The 21,197-nt window shown below is 40.5% G+C and overlaps 1 protein-coding gene across 1 annotated transcript in view; it reads left to right on the top strand.

Moving 5' to 3' along the window:
* Positions 1-21,197, top strand: part of LOC143283672 (rho GTPase-activating protein 26-like) — a 56,528-nt gene that overhangs the window by 26,433 nt on the left and 8,898 nt on the right. Inside the window, exons 19-26 of the mRNA XM_076589891.1 lie at positions 652-710; positions 2,533-2,638; positions 3,085-3,244; positions 4,194-4,491; positions 8,886-9,086; positions 18,036-18,081; positions 19,190-19,237; positions 20,513-20,593. Of these exons, the coding sequence (XP_076446006.1) occupies positions 652-710; positions 2,533-2,638; positions 3,085-3,244; positions 4,194-4,491; positions 8,886-9,086; positions 18,036-18,081; positions 19,190-19,237; positions 20,513-20,593 (999 nt within the window). The remainder of the gene's footprint in view (positions 1-651; positions 711-2,532; positions 2,639-3,084; positions 3,245-4,193; positions 4,492-8,885; positions 9,087-18,035; positions 18,082-19,189; positions 19,238-20,512; positions 20,594-21,197) is intronic.

Here is a 21,197-nt window from a genome sequence, read left to right on the forward strand (position 1 = left end):
AGTTACTCGTTACTGTTGTTGTAAGTTACTGAAGGTTACAACAAGTGGTCTGATTAATCCAGCCCTCTGACGCACACACGCAGCTTTGGGTAGATGTGCATTTTCTTGTATTGGCTGCTATGGCATTTATGCAGTAAGGCTTTAATTGGATCTCATTGACAGTATAACATGTTTTCCAGTGTATTACTTTTAGAAAAAACATTATAAGTTTATAGCATCAAAGTGGTAGATTAAATGAATATAGGTCAACAAATTTACATTCTTTTTTAATGATTTATTCATTTACTTTTTCTTTTTTTCATTTTGCACATGTCAGACAGTGAATTTCTGTATGTGTGTATCGACAGTAAATCAGGCAAAAGAAAGAAGAAAAAAAAAGCTTTCTGACCATGTAAAACGCAAGAAAAGAAGTAACATATCTCCTGCAGATATTAGACATTTCTTTCTAAGATTGATAAAGTTAGCGGTAAATGCGTTATGTTTTTTCATGCTTAGAGAGGTGCATGTGTTTGTGCATTCACCATGCTTAAGTGTATGTATGTATATTATGTACATAAACATATTGACAGTAGACCTCAAGGAGAACTGTTGCTTGGCATGTTTGTTACTTATGTGTACAGGCATTCACCTGAATCTGCTGGATCATTTCAGGTCTTTACCAGAACCCTTAATGACCTTCAAGCTTCATGATCAGTTCATAAAAGCAGCAAGTAAGTCTTTTTTTTGTATTTGTATTTGTATTTCTTTTTATCACAACAGATTACTCTGTGAAATTCAGGGTGCTCTCCCAAGGGAGAGTGCGTCGCTACACTACAGCGCCACCCATTTTTTTGTATTTTTTCCTGCATGCAGTTTTATTTGTTTTTCCTGTCAAAGTGGATTTTTCTACAGAATTTTGCCAGGAACAACCCTTTTGTTGCCATGGGTTCTTTTACGTGTGCTAAGTGCATGTTGCACGTGGGACCTCGGTTTATCGTCTCATCCGAATGACTAGCGTCCAGACCACCACTCACGGTCCAGTGGAGGGGGAGAAAATATCGGCGGCTGAGCCGTGATTCGAACCAGTGTGCTCAGATTCTCTCGCTTTCCAGGCTGACACGTTACTTCTTGGCCATCACTCCACTTATTGGTTTATTATAATGTGGTATTATTTGTATGTATGCCCCTTCACTCCTCAACCTTGATGAAATGAGATCAGTGTGGCATCAGTTTTAACTGCATTTCCAACATTTATGCACGTTTTGTTTATATAATTAGTGTTGCTGAATAAAGCTAATATAAACCCAAGAACAAGAAGTCAAAGAAAAGAAAAATATTTTTGACGCCCATCCAGTAATCTCAATCTTATCACATTGTTCAGTCTGCTGGTCAGGCATCTGCTTGGCAGATGTGGTGTAGCGTATATGGATTTGTCCGAACGCAGTGACGCCTCCTTGAGCTACTGAAACTGAAACTGAAACTCAGTCTGTTGACTTGTATTTGCAACCACAGCAAGATCTGGTACTGACACAGTTTGTACACCATCATTGTCATCACCATCCAGGGCCAGAAATTCCCAGATAACTTTCATTTGTTCTGGATACAGTTGATAAAAGAAAACCTCTTCTTGTCTACTTGCCCTCTGTAGCTAAAGAGACAGTTAATGAAAATAATTACCAGCAGAGTATTGATAATTCAGCAGACATTGTTCATTACAAAAGCAGTATTTGTTACATATACTGTTTATATATAGGAAAAGAGGACGTAATTGTTTCCTTACCACAGTAAGAAGAAATAAACATTCCCACAGGTCCCCACAGAGAATTTCAAGTCCGATCTATTGTTTCTGTGTTGACAAGCAACCCTGTTGCTGCCAAATAAATGTACTCTTAAAGCAAACAGTAGTTTTTCGCCTTATAACACTGACGTGCAATACTGACTTATGCAAAATCACATATATTTTGTCATGGATATGTTAACTTTCTTCATCTCCTTGAAATATGTGTGTATTAATCTTGGGTAGTCACCTGTGCAGGTGTGGACAGATTGGGCGGTTGTGCATGAAAACTAGCAGCTGCAGTTATGCATAGCTATGGGTGTTTTCCAGCACGCTTCCATGCATACACTTGCAGGCATTTGTATACGCAAAAACCACACAACTCTAGCACACCACACCTGGCACTGAAGTAAAGCATTCAGCTTTTTGGTGATAGAGTGTATTGTTTGTGTTGTTTTTTTTCTATTTATCGCAAATAGGCTAGAATAGTATTTTATCTGAAAAAAGTCACAAGACAAATACAGTGAATTTGATGTGACAGCAAGAAAGTCTTATATTAAGTCATGTCATAATGTACATACATGCAAACACTAAGTATTTGACAGATGTCTCTGCAGGAAGGGATGTCTCTACAGGAAGAAATTAATATTGTTGCATTTATGAAAAAAGAAAAGTAAGAACAATACAGCTGACAAATATTGTAGTTAGTATGTATGGATGTGTGTGTGTTTATTTATTCATTCATGTATTTATTCACATGCTTGTTCCTTGTTCAGAACAAGAGTCCAAGACACTGCGGAAGCTTGATGTCCACAAGTACTGCTACCTTCTTCCTAAGGCCAACTTTGAGATGCTGGAACTGCTGATTGGCCACCTGAAGAGGTAGGGAGCTATTGGTCAAAGACAGAGTAGGCTTTTTTGATTGGCTGTTTGACAGATTTGGGAAGGAATCATTGGATGCTTTGAAACCAAGAATGTTTTCGATTTGTGATTGATGGTGTGGACACATTACACACACACACACACACACACACACACACATACAAACTCATGCTTACTCTCACTCACACACTCTCTTTTTTACTTTCTCTTGCTCTTCCTCTCTGTCTCTGTCTTCTGTCTCCATAGTCTGTCTGTCTGTCTGTCTCTCTTTCTCTCTCTCTGTCTCTATCTCTCTCTTTTTGTCTCTCTCTCTGTGTCTCTGTCTGTCTGTCTGTCTATCTGTCTCTCTCTCAGTATCTCTATCTTTTTCTTTTTCTCTCTCTCTCTCTGTCTCTGTCTGTCTCTCTCTCACAGGGTGTCTGACACAGGTGAGTGTGTGTTTTCAGGGTGTCTGACCGGTCGGACGAGAACAAGATGACGGTGGCCAACCTGGGGGTGTGTTTCGGCCCCTCCCTGATGCGGCCTGAGGAGGAAACGATGGCGGCCATTATGGACATCAAGTTCTGCAACATCATTGTGGAGCTGCTGATCAACAACTACGATGAGGTTTGACACGTCCGCTTCACTGCCTTGTCTTGCTTTGCCTTGCCTTGGCTTGGCTTGGCTTGTGTCGTGAACTGTTTTGTCTTGCCTTGCCCTGCCCTTATCTTGCTTTGTCATGTCTCGTCCCGTCCTGTCTTGACTTGTCAGGTTTTGTCTTTCACCTTGCCTTGCCTTGCCTTGTCTTGCCTTTTCCTGCCTTTACCTGTCTTTGTCTTTTGCCTTGCCCTTGTCTTGTCGTGTCCTGTTCTGTCTTTTCTTGCCTTGCCTAGTTCTGTCTTTTCCTGTCCTCTTCTGTCTTATCCTGTCCTCTACTGTCTTCTACTGTCCTCCTCTTCTGTCTTTTTCTGTCCTCTTCTTTTTCTCTTCTGTCTTTTCCTGTCCGCTTCTGTCTTTTCCTGTCCTCTTCTGTCTTTTCCTGTCTTGTTCTTCCTGTCCTGTTCTGTCTTTTCCTGTCTTGTTTAGTTCTGTCTTTTCATGTCTTGCCTTGATCTGTCATTTCCTCGTTCCCGACTTGTTTCTTGCCTGATCCAGTCATGTCTTTTGTCGTGTCTTTCCTGTCCTGTCTTGTCTTGACTTGCCCCATCTTGACAAGCTGACGAAACCAAGTTAGATTCTGATCTATTTGCGAAGATGACGTTACTACTCAGAAATCCAGGGGATCCAGGGTCTGTAGAGCCACTTTGCACCAGTCAAAATGGAGGACTGACTTTTCAGGATTTGTTTTCTCCCCAGAAGAAATTGACTTTTAAAAAAAATCTGATTTATTTTTTTTATTTATTAGAGGCCTGATCAGCTTGTTTGGCTTATGCAAAGGTCAGGCATCTGCTGCCTTTCAAAAATGTTTAAAAATTTGTTTCACATGTAGACTAGTGCAGCATATATGGATCTGTTCGCACACTCTGACACTTCCTTGAAACTGAATCTTTACTGTTTGCTCTGGTTCCTTCCACAGATATTCAGTCACCCGCCAGACGAAACTGAGGCACCTGACCCCAAGGGTCGAATGGCCGCCAGCCAACCACCAGAGTCTGCATACACTTCCCCGATAGATCGCTATGGCGTCTGCGAGAACCACACAGCCATGCAGACCCGACCCTCCTCGTCAGTGTCCTCCTTCGGCAGCGAGGGAGCCTCTCACCAGGGGTCCTCACCTTCCTGGGGCACGCCCTCTCGCTCCTACGGAGGTCATGGATCATCAGCAAGGGGAGGGAAGCCGAGGCCCATCCAGGTGTACAACCCCAGCACTGGAGGTGAGGGGGAGAGTGATGAGAGAGTGTGTGGAAAAAGGAACTGGAGTGAAGTGGTGAGAATTGTATTTGTATTTGTATTTCTTTTTATCACAACAGATTTCTCTGTGTGAAATTCGGGATGCTCTCCCTAGGGAGAGCGCGTCACTACACTACAGTGCCACCCTTTTTTTTTTATTTTTCCTGCGTGCAGTTTTATTTGTTTTTTCTATCGAAGTGGATTTTTCTACAGAATTTTGCCAGGAACAACCCTTTTGTTGCCATGGGTTCTTCTACATGCGCTAAGTGCATGCTGCACATGGGGCCTTGATTTATCGTCAAATCTGAATGACTAGCGCCCAGACCACCACTCAAGGTCCAGTGGAGGGGGAGAAGATATCGGCGGCTGAGCCGTGATTCGAACCAGCGAGCTCAGATTCTCTCGCTTCCTTGGCGGACATCTAGGCCATCACTCCATGTCACGCCTTGTGTGTAGAAAGGAAGTGGAGTGTAAAGTGGTGAGAATTGTGTGGAGAAAGGAAGTGGAGTGGTTGGTGGATAGAATTGTGGGGAGAAAGGAAATGGACTGGTTGGTGGTGAGAATGTGTGTAGAAAGAACTGGATTGGAAAGTGGTGAGAATGTGTGTAGAAAGAACTGGATTGGAAAGTGGTGAGAATGTGTGTAGAAAGAACTGGATTGGAAAGTGGTGAGAATGTGTGGAGAAATGAAGTGGATTGGAAAGTGGTGAGAATGTGTGTAGAAAGGAAGTGGATTGGAAAGTGGTGAGAATTGTGTGGAGAAAGGAAGTGGATTGGAAAGTGGTGAGAATGTGTGGAGAAAGGAAGTGGATTGGAAAGTGGTGAGAATGTGTGGAGAAATGAAGTGGATTGGAAAGTGGTGAAAATGTGTGGAGAAATGAAGTGGATTGGGAAGTGGTGAAAATGTGTGGAGAAATGAAGTGGATTGGAAAGTGGTGAGAATTGTGTGTAGAAATGAAGTGGATTGGAAAGTGGTGAGAATGTGTGGAGAAAGGAAGTGGATTGGAAAGTGGTGAGAATGTGTGTAGAAATGAAGTGGATTGGAAAGTGGTGAGAATGTGTGTAGAAAGGAAGTGGAGTGGAAAGTGGTGAGAATTGTGTGGAGAAAGGAAGTGGAGTGGAAAGTGGTAAGAATGTGTGGAGAAATGAAGTGGATTGGAAAGTGGTGAGAATTGTGTAGAAAGGAAGTGGAGTGGAAAGTGGTGAGAATTGTGTGGAGAAAGGAAGTGGAGTGGAAAGTGGTAAGAATTGTGTGGAGAAAGGAAGTGGAGTGGTTGGTGGTGAGAATGTGTGTAGAAAGGAAGTGGAGTGGAAAGTGGTGAGAATTGTGTGGAGAAAGGAAGTGGAGTGGAAAGTGGTGAGAATTGTGTGGAGAAAGGAAGTGGAGTGGAAAGTGGTGAGAATTGTGTGGAGAAAGGAAGTGGATTGGGAAGTGGTGAGAATGTGTGGAGAAATGAAGTGGAGTGGAAAGTGGTGAGAATTGTGTGGAGAAAGGAAGTGGAGTGGAAAGTGGTGAGAATGTGTGGAGAAAGGAAGTGGAGAAAGGAAGTGGAGTGGAAAGTGGTAAGAATTGTGTGGAGAAATGAAGTGGAGTGGAAAGGGGTGAGAATGTGTGGAGGAAGGAAGTGGAGTGGAAAGGGGTGAGAATTGTGTGTAGAAAGGAAGTGGAGAAAGGAAGTGGAGTGGAAAGTGGTAAAAATTGTGTGGAGAAAGGAAGTGGAGTGGAAAGTGGTGAGAATTGTGTGGAGAAAGGAAGTGGAGTGGAAAGTGGTGAGAATTGTGTGGAGAAAGGAAGTGGAGTGGAAAGTGGTGAGAATTGTGTGGAGAAAGGAAGTGGAGTGGAAAGTGGTGAGAATTGTGTGGAGAAAGGAAGTATATTTATGAATGGAAAGAGTGGTGGAGTGTGCTTAAACAGAGCATTAGCCACACCATTGAGTTGTTTAAAAAAATCAAGAAATAATGTGTGTGAGCAGGAACATGTATAAAATTCAAAATGCCTTAAAAGAAAGGCATCTGTCTGTGGTCAGTCTCATATATACATATTTTGACTAATTATTTTCAATCATTTTTTCTCCCCATATTTGCATGGATGATTTGAAGCACTGAAATCCGTCGTTTTTGTGAAAGCCATATATATAGGTTTAAAGACCATTTCCATAGACGTTTGGATATATCAGTTGGTAATTTCTCAATATGGTCATTTTGGAGATATTTTATTCAGTTTGTGAGCCAAGGAACTGGCAGGATCAAGGAAACAGCATGTGTGTATCTGTTTTGTATTGTTTTGATTTATGGATGTGTTCATGTTTAATGTGTACAGCATTCATATAGGGTCTTTGGAATCAGGAAAAATCTTGGAAAAATGAGAGAATCTTTTCCAAGACTGGAAAAATCTTAGGAAAATATGTTTTGCCCTTCAGAATGTGGGAAAGTCTTGGGATTTAAATTCCTTGACCACTGCCATTCAACAAAGAGCTTTAATACATTAAAAACAAACAAACAAACAAACAAAAAAAAGAAAACAACAACCCCAAACAAAGAAAAAGTAGTGAAAATTGAACACTGTTAACGGGATATTTGCAAATCACTTTCATTGGTAGTGTTGCAGAGTTTGTTCTTGTTGGGTTTTTTTGTGTTTTTTTTTTAGTCAGTTTTTCTTCGGAATGGAAACATTTCAGTCTGGTCTGGAAAAGGTGTGAGAAAAGAATGAAAGTTTGTTTGGTTACATCCGAGGGAATCCTGTGTATTGAATGAAAGTTTGTTTGGTTACATCCGAGGGAATCCTGTGTGTTGAATGAAAGTTTGTTTGGTTACATCCGAGGGAATCCTGTGTATTGAATGAAAGTTTGTTTGGTTACATCCGAGGGAATCCTGTGTAGAGAATGAAAGTTTGTTTGGTTACATCCGAGGGAATCCTGTGTGTTGAATGAAAGTTTGTTTGGTTACATCCGAGGGAATCCTGTGTAGAGAATGAAAGTTTGTTTGGTTACATCTGAGGGAATCCTGTGTGTTGAATGAAAGTTTGTTTGGTTACATCCGAGGGAATCCTGTGTAGAGAATGAAAGTTTGTTTGGTTACATCCGAGGGAATCCTGTGTAGAGAATGAAAGTTTGTTTGGTTACATCTGAGGGAATCCTGTGTAAAGAATGAAAGTTTGTTTTGTTACATCCGAGGGAATCCTGTGTATTCTTTTTCTCCTCTTCTTCTCCCTCAACTCCGTCAAGGGTGCTGCACAGAACTTTTCACCAACTTCCTAAAGGTCTGACAGTTTGTCAACGATGGTTTTCACGTCCATTTTGCAGTATTGTGAGTCCATTTTTCCTGTGTTCCCCTCTGTTTTTTTTCCCCTCAACAGTTGATTGGAGGATTGTTTTAGCAAAGCCTTTAGATATATTATATATACAGAGGTACCGTGGCAGAATTGGCTATGCGTTGGACTTCTGATCTAGTGATCGCCAATGATCAGGGTTCAACTTCAAGGCCCCTTTTGGGCATGTTGTTGTGTCCTTGGGAAAGACAGCTTACCCCTGTTTTCCTAACTCGTCCAGGTGTGATTGAGTACCTGACCAGAGGAAGGTTGAAATGACTGAAGGAGAGGTTTAGGCCCCGCCTTCCTGTGCTGAGCCCTAGCCACAGTGGATATGAAATCACTGCTCCAATTGTCATGAAAAAAACTATGGGACCTTAACTCACTCGGGATGGCAGGTTTTCTCCCTTGCTTTTCCCCCACAGATGGCCCATTTGCAAGGGAAAAAATTGCAAAAAATAGAAAATACAGAGTAAGAAAATGAAACTTTCACAACTGGTTGTTATGTGTTGGGCTATTCCATATAAAAATATCAAATTTCTCATCCTGTTTTTACAGTTTTGCCATAATGTAGAAAATAATACCAATTTTTCACCCCGAATTACCATACCCATGCTCGCTTTCTGCACTTAATTCACTTTCTTCTTCATCATCATCCACCTCTTCAGTGTCCGACCCTTCAGTTTGTAGCATTTCAAGTTCGCTCTGCAACATTTTGAGAGGAACCCGCTTCAGACGCCTTTTGTTAACAGGTTGCCATGCAAGCAGGCGACCGGTCAGTGACTTTGTCAGCATGTGTGCGAGTCAGGTCACACATGACAGGCTGTCCAATCGTACCGTTCGGTTGTGGAGTGACCCAGAATAGCGCACTCTGCTTGGCTAATCAGAAAATCATGTGTACAGCGCATGATGGTTTTTTACTTTTGGGAAATGCTGTTCCATTCCTTTGTCCGAATCCGAATACATTTTATGTAGGAATGGTCACGCATTCCGTCGTCCGGAGAGAGTTAACTTAAAAAAGAAAAAAAATACAGTGGACATGTGTATAATGATGGTAATAATTCCTCACCAGGCGTTGAGCTGCTGGGCAGCACCAGCAGCAGCACTGAGTCGCTCAACTCCTCCTCCTCCAAGGCTGGGTTCTCTCCCCGCACCGGCCCCTCCACCCCCTCCTCTGCTTCCTCCTACGGTGGGGGGGCAGGGTCAGCGACCCCTGACGGATTCCGCCGGCCCTCGTACGACATGCCGACCTACGCCAACGTCAGCGCCCTCGGTAAGGGTGTGTGTGGTGTCCTGTGTCCTGTGTTGTGTGTGTCTTAGAGTCAAGAGTCTTACACAGGACAGGTCCTGTTTTGTGTTCCTTTTAGTCAGTAGACTTGGACAGGACAGGACAGTGTGGTGCAGATAGGTATGGTGTATTTCTGTACTGTGCTGCTGCATTGTGCTGGACTGGGTTTGATGATAGTTAAGTGTTCTGCATTGCACCACATGGATCTGCATTGGACTGGATTGTGCAGTTCTGTACTCTACTGCTTTCCACTGTACTGTTCTGTGCTCTTCTGTAGTGTACTGATCTGCATTGTACTGTGCTGTTCTATACTGTATTACACTGACTGTACTATACTATATGATACTGTACGGTACGGTGCGGTACGGTACGGTATGGTACGGTACTGTACTGTACTGTACTGTACTGTACTACTGGATTGCACAAATCTTTTAATTTCAAAGTCCAATAAAATATAGATGAGCACAGTTCATTCCTGAACTGCACTGGACTGGACTGTATGGACAGCTGAACATAGTGTTGCTGTACTGTACTCATATGCATATACTGCACTGCACTGTATTACTCCAGTGTTCCTGACTCTACTATCTGGCCATTAGTGTACGTGATTTTTCTGTTGTATTGTGATGTTCACTGCACTATCCCTCCTGTTCATTTTGCTTCAGAATGAGATGGTGTTTGTCACATGATAAACATTGTATGTAGATGAACAGATTTATTTTGATGCCTTTGATACCTCTGGTTGAATACCTATCTGTTTACTTTCCCCACTTCCACCCCTGAGTGATTAAGAGAGCTTGTGCATTGTGTTTACAGACACAGTATAAGTAGTGTGTGTGTACACGTGCGCGCGCGTGTGTGTGTGTGTGTGTTGTACTTCTTTGTGTTCGTTTGTTTGTTCCTTTTCTTCCTTGTCCATTGTTTTTCATCTTTGACAGTATGATCAGCATAAGATATTTAACTCCTGCTTATGATGGTAATGATGATAGTGGAAAATAGTGTGCCTGGCTTTTGGTTCAAGGCACAAACACACGCTTATGCTTACACATGCTAATGTTATTTAAAAAAAAAAAAGATGGAAAGGGAAGCTTGATGGCAAAATGGTGATGCTGACTCCAGTAGGGGTCAGAATCCTGTCCTGTGCACACTACTACCCCTGCTCATGTGGAGAAATTGAAAGTAGCCAATGCCAGTGACCTTACTTAGTATATTACCTCCCTTCTGTGTACCTTTGCAGTGCCAATTTTGACAACAACCACTGACTTCGGGACATTATGGAAAGAATTATGGAGACAAAAGTATGGATAGAATATCACTTGAATCTTTAGAACAATACACTTTGATAGAGAAACAAATATACTAAAAGACAAGAAAAAGAAGAAAAAAAAAAAGGGGGGGGGGGGGGGTGCTTTTCTGTAGCATTGCTCTTTCCCCAGGGAGAGCAGCCTGAATTTCGTGCAGAGAAATCTGTTGTGACAAGTACAGTGCAAGATAAAAGTTACAACAAAGCACAGCACAGCACAGCACACCACACACACACACACACACACACACACACACACACCCCTCCACCCTGCCCCCCAAAACACCCCCTGTCTTCACCCGTCTCTCATGACCTGTTGTCTGTACTGTGTTGCAAACAGCCACTCTAGCTAGCCCAGAAGTAATAGATTTGGATTTGGACACTGTCCCCACAGGTAACAGATTATTGCTGTAGTCTGCTTGTGGTGGCCGGGCTGGAGGGATTGGTCTGTTAATACACATGCAGTAGCAGTGTAGTAGTTGTGGTGGTAGATCTCATTTGAACTTGTTATTTTATTGTTTTCAACAATATGCGTCTACTGATATGAATGCATATATATGTATAAATATATTTATTTACAAGTTACAACTGCATTCTACATCTTGTATGAATATATATGTTTTTAGTTTGCGTAGATTTGTATGCTACTTATATTCATGATTTTCTCAAAATTATTTACAGCTCCATTTTTGGTTGGCTTGGTTACATACAAGGATAAGGCATATTTTGAAAAAAAGAACTAATAAGAATTTACTGTTATCTCTTCATCAAAATGATAGAAACACACAGTGGTGACATGGGGGAAAAATTGCAGTCATCTACATTTTTGATTAACATGTTTTCACCAGGGTCATTTATGTCTTTTGTGTTTGCCTGTTGAATTGAGAAAAGTGTTTTTTTCAGGAGCGTTTGTGCCTGACCATTTGTGTTTTTTGAATGGTGTTCTCAATCATTCTTAATTGTTGTGACTGTGATAGTGAGAGCTTGGTTCCAAGAATGCATGTTGGCCAGTTTATATCAGTGGGATTTGCAGGACGATGGAGGAAAAACCCAACATCTGTTGCAATGTTTTAACTTGCTATTACCGGTATAATACATGACAACATTATAACTCTGTATCGCCAAGCAGAGTTTCAGATCATCTGGAGATAGACAGAAATAAGAAGACAATGTAAAAGATATTTCACAAAATAGAAAAAAACAAACAAGAATACCAATTTTAATGTAAAAGATATGTCACAAAATATAATGAAGCATATGGGAAAATAGCATGAAGCCATTGTTACGTCTTTAAAAAAACAACAAAAAATAAGCTTTGTTAGGGGAGGGCATTTTCAGAGAAATATTTTCAGTGCAAGGGGTTGAAATTGAAAAAAATCTCAGTTGAACTGACGGCACTATTTGCATTTTAAATTAATTAATTAATTCTTATTATTGCCTTTTGTTTTTAATTGCTTTTTTAAAATAGAGAAGAAAAAAAAAGTCAAAAGCAACAACAAATGACATTGTTGACTTCCCAGAGCTTGGGGCTGTGTTTTGACACAGATCTAGTTTGCTTCATTTCCTTCCTAGCAGCTTTCAACACAACTTAGTTATACTAAATCAAGTTACCATCTTATTTTTATTTGTTTTTAAATTGACACTGTCTGTGTTTTCAGCTTTCAGACTACATATTTATCTGCATTCTGTTTTCTTTAATAGTACACACATTGGCCTCATTGGCATAGACGCATGTTTGAAGAATCGATTAACAGACATCAGAAGGAACAAAAAAGAATTGAAGTGATTAGATCTGTTGTGGGTTTTTTTGTTTTGTTTTGTCTTACTGTAGTATCAACATCCTTTGGATTTCACTGGATGTTGTTTTGTTTGTGTTTGGGATTTGGTGTTGAAAAGCACATTTGTGTGTTTTATGAGTGTGTTACCCCATTCAGACATGCATTTTAAGCATGTGTTTGTGTGTTGTATGCCTCCTTTGAATACAGTGTTGAAAGCACATTTTTCAGTGTATATATTTCATTCAGATGCACAGTTTAAACACATTTATGTGTGTACTGTGTGCGTTTGACATGGTTTGTTTTTACGGAGAGTTGAAAACATGTTTTTGTGTGTATAAACTTCATTCAGACACACAGTTTAAGTACACTGGTTGGTGTGTACTGTGTGTGTGCTACATGCTTCATTAGGACATGCTGTTCAAGAACATTGTTGTGTGTTCTATGACCAGAGTGAATGTGTTACAGTAAAAATTCACATGCTTCATTAGGTTACATTGTTAGAGCACATGTTTGTGTACTATGAATGTGTTACAAGTTTTATTTGGACACAGGATTGAAGGCACAATTATTGTGTGTACATACTTCATTTGGACTTGTGGTTGAAAGCACATGTGTGTGTGTTTGTGTGTGTACTGTGAGTTGTGTGACATGCTTCAGTTGGTCTTTGACGTGTTTTCTGTGAAGGTTTGCCTGCCTGGTTACTGTTGGATTCGTCGGCACCTCCTTGTACGTTTTGGTTTTGGGGCTCTGTGTGTCAGTGTGTTTGAGTGTGAGTGCTTGCATGCCATGTGGAATGGAGTCTGTGGTGCATGAGGTGGCCTCATCTGTAGTTTTCTTCTTTGGTTTTTTTTGTTTGTTTGTTTGTTTGTTTTGTTTGTTTTTGTTTGCTTCTTTTTTTCTTTTCTTTTTTTGCAGTTGATCCTGGTTTTGTTTGCATCAGGGTTCGTACATATTGGAAGTGTGGAAAAGTCTTGGAAAGATGAGAGAACCATTTCCGAAATGTCTTCAAAAGATACATTTTGCCCTTCAGGGTTTGGAAGTCTTGGAATTTTGATAAAACCCTTGAGCAGTACCATTCAGTAAAGAGCTTAATGCATAGAAAAAAATAATTGAAAAAACAAAACAAGAAGTGACAAAAATTGAACACTGATGCTGGGGTATATGTTGGTCTGTTTTGTCAGCGGTGTAGCAAAATTTCCATTCAGTTTGGCTTTTTGTTTGGTTTGGAAGATTTTCAGTCTGGTGAGGATAAGGCCTGGAAATAGTATGGAGTATTCTTTGGTCCTATCTGTCGCATTACTGTTGATTCTTTTTGTTTGTTTCATTGATTCAGTCTGCATTACTGTTCAGTTTCTTTCTTCTTAAGTTATTGCGGGGAAAAAATGTCTTTTTTTTCTATTTTTCATTGCTACATGCTTGTGGTTTTTAATGTCACCTTTTCCCCCCTAAAATTATGGATTTGTACCTCTATTTTTTTCCTTGTGTGATGCCAGTAGTAGATCTGTAAAAGTGTAATATTGTTCGATTCTGAAAAAACAACAACCCGACCTGATAATGTTCAGGTTCAAAATCACAGAGCACTTAAAGGACTGTTCTTTTATTAAAATGTTCAACTGGTATGTTTTCATGTTTACTGTCTTGTTAACTGCAGTGTGGTCATTAATTTGTTCATGATTTCATGACTGTTTTATTTTATTTTATTTATTTGTTCATACTGAACAGGTTATGTTGCATTTCACAGCAGTTGTGTTTATTTTTGATACTTGACAGATTATGTTGCACTACCCTGCCACCTTTCTGAATCAAGTCAAAAACTTCTTCGTCATAAACTATGTCATGTTATTCAGTGCAGTCTGATGAATTAATGCAGCACTTCATCTTGTCAGAGACAGATCAAAGCGCTTTCACACCACTCCTTCACATACGTGCATAACTCTGATCCAGAGGGACGAAGGATAAAACTTAAAAATACATGTGAATAGAAAGCTAGAGAAACTGTAGACTGGAAAGGAGAGGGGGTGAGGGGAGAGCAGTTTTGGAAAGAAGTCGGTTTTAAAGCCAGGGTTGTAAGACCCGAGTACAGAGATTTGACGAAGCGAAAGAGGGAGCTCATTGCAGTTGTACAGTCCTGAGATGGAGAAGGGGAGGTGGCCAGCTGATGTGTTTCATTCTGGGAATACGGAAGCAAGAGTGGACGTGAAGCTGATTGATATTGATTGATATGGTTACATGTATAGCACCTATCCTCGGTCTGAGACCAAGCTCTAAGCACTTTACAATCACAGGTTCATTTGCACCAGAGGCTGCCTACCTGGGTAGACCCGACTGATGATTGCCACTGGGCGCTCATCATTTGCTTCCTGTGTCATTCAATCAGATTTAAAGAACGCACACATACACAAACTTTTTGTAGAGAACAAGATGGGACAGTCACAGAGACAGGAAGGAGCAGATTTGTTGATATAGTTGTGACATATAGTACTGGTGTTATTTCATTTTTCATGAAACAACAACAACACCACCACCACGAACAACAACAACAACAAAGAACAGCACTTTTCCAAGCATACAAACAGAAATGAACTGATGGCAAACTGAAACTTTAATCAATCACACACACACACACACACACACAGACAAGTTTATGTATCAGATTTTGGCTTTGAAATATTGTCTTGGTCACTGGATTACATCTTCTGCTTGCATATTTTTTTTGTTCTTTTGTTGTTGTTTTTTCTATGCATGAAGAAAGGCTTTAAAAAAGACATCAGAGTCTTATTTGTGTATTTGTTGTCAGTGACCTAATACGGTATAACAATAATATGGATTTTATGGATTTTTTTTTCTGTAGTTTTTGACAATTCCCTCCCCTACCCCCTCCCCCGCGCCCTAAAAAAAAAAGGGGGGGGGGGGGAAGCAGCAAATTGATTGCATCAAGAAACATTTGAACGTACTTGAGAAATGAAAAAATAGTGATAAAGGAAATTTGAAAAAAAAAAAAAAAAAATTTCTTGTTGCATGCATATAAAAAAGAAAGTGTTGTAGCATGTATGTTTGGATGAATAGCTACATATAGTGGATGTGTGTGTGTGTGTGTCTCTCTCTCTCTTTTACCTCCATCCTTGCAGTTGTTTCGCTCACATTTAATCCCCTGACTGCTGAACCGTGGTGACATGAAAATCAGTGTGGCGTGATAATTTGAAGGGTGAGAACCACTTCCCAAGCTCTTCTGAGTGGTGAGTTGCTGAACAAAAGTGATGCAATCTCAAGAGGAAGGAGTTCAAGTAAAGACTGGCGACTCAGATACTGACTGGTGACCTCAGTCTTATCACAGTCAGGCAACAGCCCTTCACTTCACCGATGATGGTACGAGCATACCCATCAGCAGCAGTCATAGACGGGCGCAATAGCCGAGTGGTTAAAGCGTTGGACTGTCAATCTGAGGGTCCCGGGTTCGAATCACAGTGACAGCGCCTGGTGGGTAAAGGGTGGAGATTTTTACGATCTCTCAGGTCAACATATGTGCAGACCTGCTAGTGCCTGAACCCCCTTCGTGTGTATATGCAAGCAGAAGATCAAATACGCACGATCCTGTAATCCATGTCAGCGTTCGGTGGGTTATGGAAACAAGAACATACCCAGCATGCACACCCCCGAAAACGGAGTATGGCTGCCTACATGGCGGGGTAAAAACGGTCATACACGTAAAAGCCCACTCGCGTGCATACGAGTGAACGCAGAAGGAGAAGAAGAAGCAGCAGTCATGGGGTTAATTGTTTTTTGGTGGTGTTTTTTTTATTCCTTGATGCTGATGTGAGTTTTGTACATGCGTCCCCTAACGGTCATGCATATCTACTGAATGGGGGGGGAAAATTTTTTTGGTGAAAACATAGTGTTTGTGTGGCGTTCGCAGAAACAAACTTCTGTAGGTTTTGAAAAATCTTTTTAAAGTTAGCACAAGATGAAATGAGGACATGGCAGTTCAGTTTCAATTTCTAGAAGGCACCAAGGCAGTTCAGTTTTCTTCTCACCGTCTCTTTCTCTCTCTCTCTGATATATCTATATATCAACAAGAGTAGGCTCTGCATGTCTTTAAAACTTGTATTCTAGCTGCTTTTTAAGAATACAAGTTTTAAAGACATGCACAGCCTTCTGTTGTTGATATTTTTTATATTTCACCGGGCTCTGTATTTACCTTAGTGCTTCTGCAAGGAGCGGAGCCCAGGACACGTAGAGTATGAACTCTCTGTCTCTCTCTCTCTCTCTCTCTCTCTCTCTCTTTTCTTTTTGCAGGGAAATTGTTACATCTTAAGATACTGCGTTTCACTGTCATGTTTCTGTGATTGTATTGATACATAATTGGTTAGGTGTTTTCATTTTTGACTCTCTTGTGTAAACAAGTTTGATATTATATTCATTGTTTATTTGCCCATTTATGACAGGACTTAAGCCTATCAGTGAATGTATAATCAGAATGTGAATCATTCGAATTACTCTCTCTGTGTCTGTCTGTCTGTCTCTTTTTCTCAGTTTCTTCTAACCTCCCTCTTGTCCACTTTCCCTTTTACCCTGCTCCCACCCTTCTCCAATCCCCGAAACAATTCCCCTCTCACCCACAGCTCCCTCTCCCTAGCCTTTCACACACACACACGCACGCACGCGCGCGCGCGCGCACACACACACACACACACACACACACACACACACACACACTCTTCACAATTGATAGTCATTTTCTGTCTTTGGCTTGTCTTGCCCATCCCTTTCTCATCTCCCTTGGCATGAAAATCTTCTGGATATTGAAGGTGGCTCCACCAGAATTCCAACGTGGATTTGTATCGTTAAGGCTTGCTGTGCGTGTTTGGCACCACATTTTTGTTTTTCCTGTGATGTTGGTGAGCAGTACAGTGACTTTTGGAACAGGGTGTTTTCATTGTGTGACTTTCCTAGGAGATGATTCTGCATGTTGGTGATGTAATTTGTGTGCCAACGTTTGTAGCATGTTTTGTGTTGTGAGATGGAATTGACATGCGCATATTTCTGTAAGGATTCTGTTTTAATCATTTTACTTCAAGGGTTTTTTTGACCAGTCTGCGTACTGAAATGTTTTCTGTCGATGTTGTGTATTATTTGCTTCACCTGAGAAATGTCAGTGTTTGTTAAATCCTCTCGTTGGCAACTAGATCACATTGTCTATTCTTTTTATATATAAAACATGCCATAATTTTGACCAGTTTGAATTAGAACCATGTAGTGTGCATTCGTTGACTGCCAGTGAAATGAAGGGAGGACAGTTTGTCGTTTAATGTGTGATGGGACAGTTTGTTGTTTAATGTGTGAGGGGACAGTTTGTTGTTGTTTAATGTGTGAGGGGACAGTTTGTTGTTTAATGTGTGAGGGGACAGTTTGTTGTTGTTTAATGTGTGATGGGACAGTTTGTTGTTGTTTAATGTGTGAGGGGACAGTTTGTTGTTTAATGTGTGAGGGGACAGTTTGTTGTTTAATGTGTGAGGGGACAGTTTGTTGTTTAATGTGTGAGGGGACAGTTTGTTGTTGTTTAATGTGTGAGGGACAGTTTGTTGTTGTTTAATGTGTTGGGGGCAGTTTGTTGTTGTTTAATATGTGTGAGGGACAGTTTGTTGTTGTTTAATGTGTGAGGAGACAGTTTGTTGTTGTTTAATGTGTGAGGGGACAGTTTGTTGTTGTTTGATGTGCGAGGGGACAGTTTGAGGGGACAGTTTGTTGTCATGTAATGTGAGGGACAGTTTGTTGTTGTTAAATATGTGGGGAGAAAAGATAAAAGGGAATGATGTATGGAAGAACATATCAGTGTTCTGTTCTTTTCCGTTACAGCAAGCCGTTTTAATGCCAGCTTCGGCAGTATGGATTCTCCACAATTGTGAGTCTTGCCTGTCCATCTGCCTCATTGTCTCTCTTTCTCCCTCTTTTTATTTTATTTCATTTTTAGTCAGTCTTTATTGCTGCAGCATTAGAATCTGAATTTGAGCATATTACATCTCTACTGAGAGGTGCATGTGTGTGTGTGTGTGTGATATATGTGTGTGTGTGTTTGTAATATGTGTGTGTGTGTGTGTGTGTGTGTGCGCGCTCATGCATGCGTGTGTGCAGGGGCATGAGGAAGTCTGTTGTTGCTGGGCTTTTATTTTTTTTCTTTATTCAAATAGTTGTAACTAAAGCTTTCAGTTGAGCTGATAACATTATGTTTTCGTCAAACCTTGGATCGTTTTGTCTTTCTCAAGCCCTGTATCAAGACATCTTTGAACATTCTGAATCAGATTTGTGTTGGTCACTGCCTTCTTTGGGAAACGCAGCTGATCTAGCAAGATGAATTAGATTGGCTTGACTGTTGAACTTGCCAGACTGGCAGTAGTACCCCCGGGAATGCAACCTCCTCTGAACCAGGACCCAGGCCTAGAACAGCTTGTATCGTTTGCTAAACTCGACTCTACCACAGTAATATCATAACATGGTGGTGACCGCTGAACAATGTATTCAGAATTTTCAAGGGTGTTGGATTGGTTTGGTTTTTTTTTTTTTTTTTTTTTTGTTGGAAATTTTAGACAAAAGTCTGCAACTAGAAAAAAAAAAAAAAAAAAAAGAAGCAGCAGATTTGAAGCTTTTGTTTTTTTCCAGTATTATGAGGATAGAAGTTTTTGCTTGATTTAAAAAAAAAAAAACCTACATTTTTCTGTCGAGCTTCATTGGCAGCATGTATTTATTCAGTGTGTGTGTGTGTATGTGTGTGTGTGTGTGTGTGTGTGATGTTTTATGTGAATTTGTGTGTGTGATTGTGTGAGCTTGTGTGTGTTTAGTCATTTAACGGGGGGAGGGGTGGGGGGGATTTTTAATTGCTTTGCATTGGAATGTGATTTTGTGTAGAAAAAGTGCTTTTGGCTAGAATTTGTCACATAGGGCTAAAGTGCTTTTGCTAACACTTTTTTTCTTTTGTCACTTTTTTTTTCTCTCTTTTTTCTTGGTGCTTTTAGTGGGAGCGTGAAGAAGAGGACATCCAGTGACTACACTGGGTCCAGCATGTAAGTCAGCTATATCAGTTATTACTTCAGCTGGTTGGTTGGGTGTATAGTAGGCCTGAAACTTTGAAAGTTAAATCATTGCACTTCTGCAAGTTGCTCGAGTTGATATCGAGCATGTAAATCAGTCAGTTATATTTGTTATAACATTGGCTGGTAGCTAGAGTTGATATTGACTAATTGAGCATGCAACTTAGTTATATTAGTTGTAACTTTTGCTGGTTGCTAGAGTTGATATTGAGCATGTAAGCCAGTTCATCAGTTTACTGTTATAACTCTTCGTGTTTGCTAGAGTTGATATCAAGCATGTAAGTTCAGTTATATCAGTCATAACTTTTTCTGGTTGCTTGAGTTGATGTCAGGCATGGAAGTAATTTCAGTTATTACTTTCGCTGGTTGCTAAAGTTGATCCAGATTAACCCCTTCACTGCTCTGACTGCTTGTCAATGAAGGGCTGTTGCCTTACTCAAACTGAGATAGGACTGAGAATACAAGTCAGGTTGCAAGTCTCCTTTTCTTCTTTTGCACTCCTTTTGCCTAGGATTGCATTACTTTTGTTCAGTTACATTTAGTTACACAACTAAAATGTGTGCAAGAAGTAGTGTTTGCACTTCCGAATTCTTGCCACGCTGATTTCATTTCATCACAGTTTGTGTTACAGCTGTCAAGGGGTTAATGGAATGCTCTCATTTTGCTTCAGAACGAATTAGGTGATTGTGATGGTATTTTGTACAGTGGTTAACCATGTTGTATATTTCTGGATTTATTCTTTCAGTGGAAGCAGTTTTTGTTGGTATGGTTTCACATTATATGTAATTTTACAGCCAGTTGTAGGTTTTGACAGGTCTGTTGCCTTTGGTTTAGGTGTGTGTATGAGGCATTGATTACTACGCAGTCACTCTCACAGAGACACACAGATACAGACACACACAGAGAAACACACAGACACACACACACACTCACACACACACACACACACACACACACACACACACACACACACACACACACACACACACACACACACACAGACAGACAGACAGACAGACAGACAGACACACACACACACACACACACACACACACACACACACACACACACACACACACACACACACACACACACACACACTCAAAGAGAGAGAGAGAGATTGAATAGATGTGGATCCATAGAATACAGATGAAATATGGAATGGAATGCCCTAATTATGCCTCAGTTATAAGTAGAGATGTAATGGAGGTGCCTGTTTCAGAGTGGTGTGTACATTTTTTGCTGCAGGAATTCTTCAGTGCCGAACTCGAGCAGTCTGACAGGCAGCCATGCCAGTCTCACAGGCTCTGGGTCTAAAGGAAATCGCAGGTATGTTTTGTGCCGTATTTATGTGTGTTTGTGTGTCTGTATGTGTGTATGCACAGCTACTGGCCTGATCACTTTGCAGCTGTTTATTTTCTTGTGTCTTCACCCATTCTTTTTGAAATTATTATTTTCATTCCTAAATCATGTGGAAAGACAGTATGTATTTGATTGATTGGTTAATTGATTGAGGGGTTAGTTGATTGGCTGGCTAGTTAATTGGTTTTATTCTTTTCACTGTTAATTGTACTAACATATTTTGTCAAATGTTTTTGAATATGTCAAATTAATATACGATTAGTTCTATCCATATTGGAAGCCTTACTTGGAATTCCTGCAAGAGTGGTCTTTCTTCTAAAATGGTAAAATACTTAGATCATTCTCATTGCGAAAATGTGCATCAGCAAATTTTGCTATGGCACTCCCATACACATTCAGTATATGTTTGAAAGAGAATTGTATAACAGCAACATAGATATGAGACCTATGCATTCACAAATAATGCTACATAATACTTTCAAGGTCTTATATATTTTTTTATTTTATTTTATTTTTCATCACGAGATCACACACATGCGCACACACACGCACACCCACACATGCACGCACG

This window comes from Babylonia areolata, chromosome 7 (genome assembly GCF_041734735.1).
Source record: "Babylonia areolata isolate BAREFJ2019XMU chromosome 7, ASM4173473v1, whole genome shotgun sequence".
Taxonomy (NCBI): domain Eukaryota; kingdom Metazoa; phylum Mollusca; class Gastropoda; order Neogastropoda; family Buccinidae; genus Babylonia; species Babylonia areolata.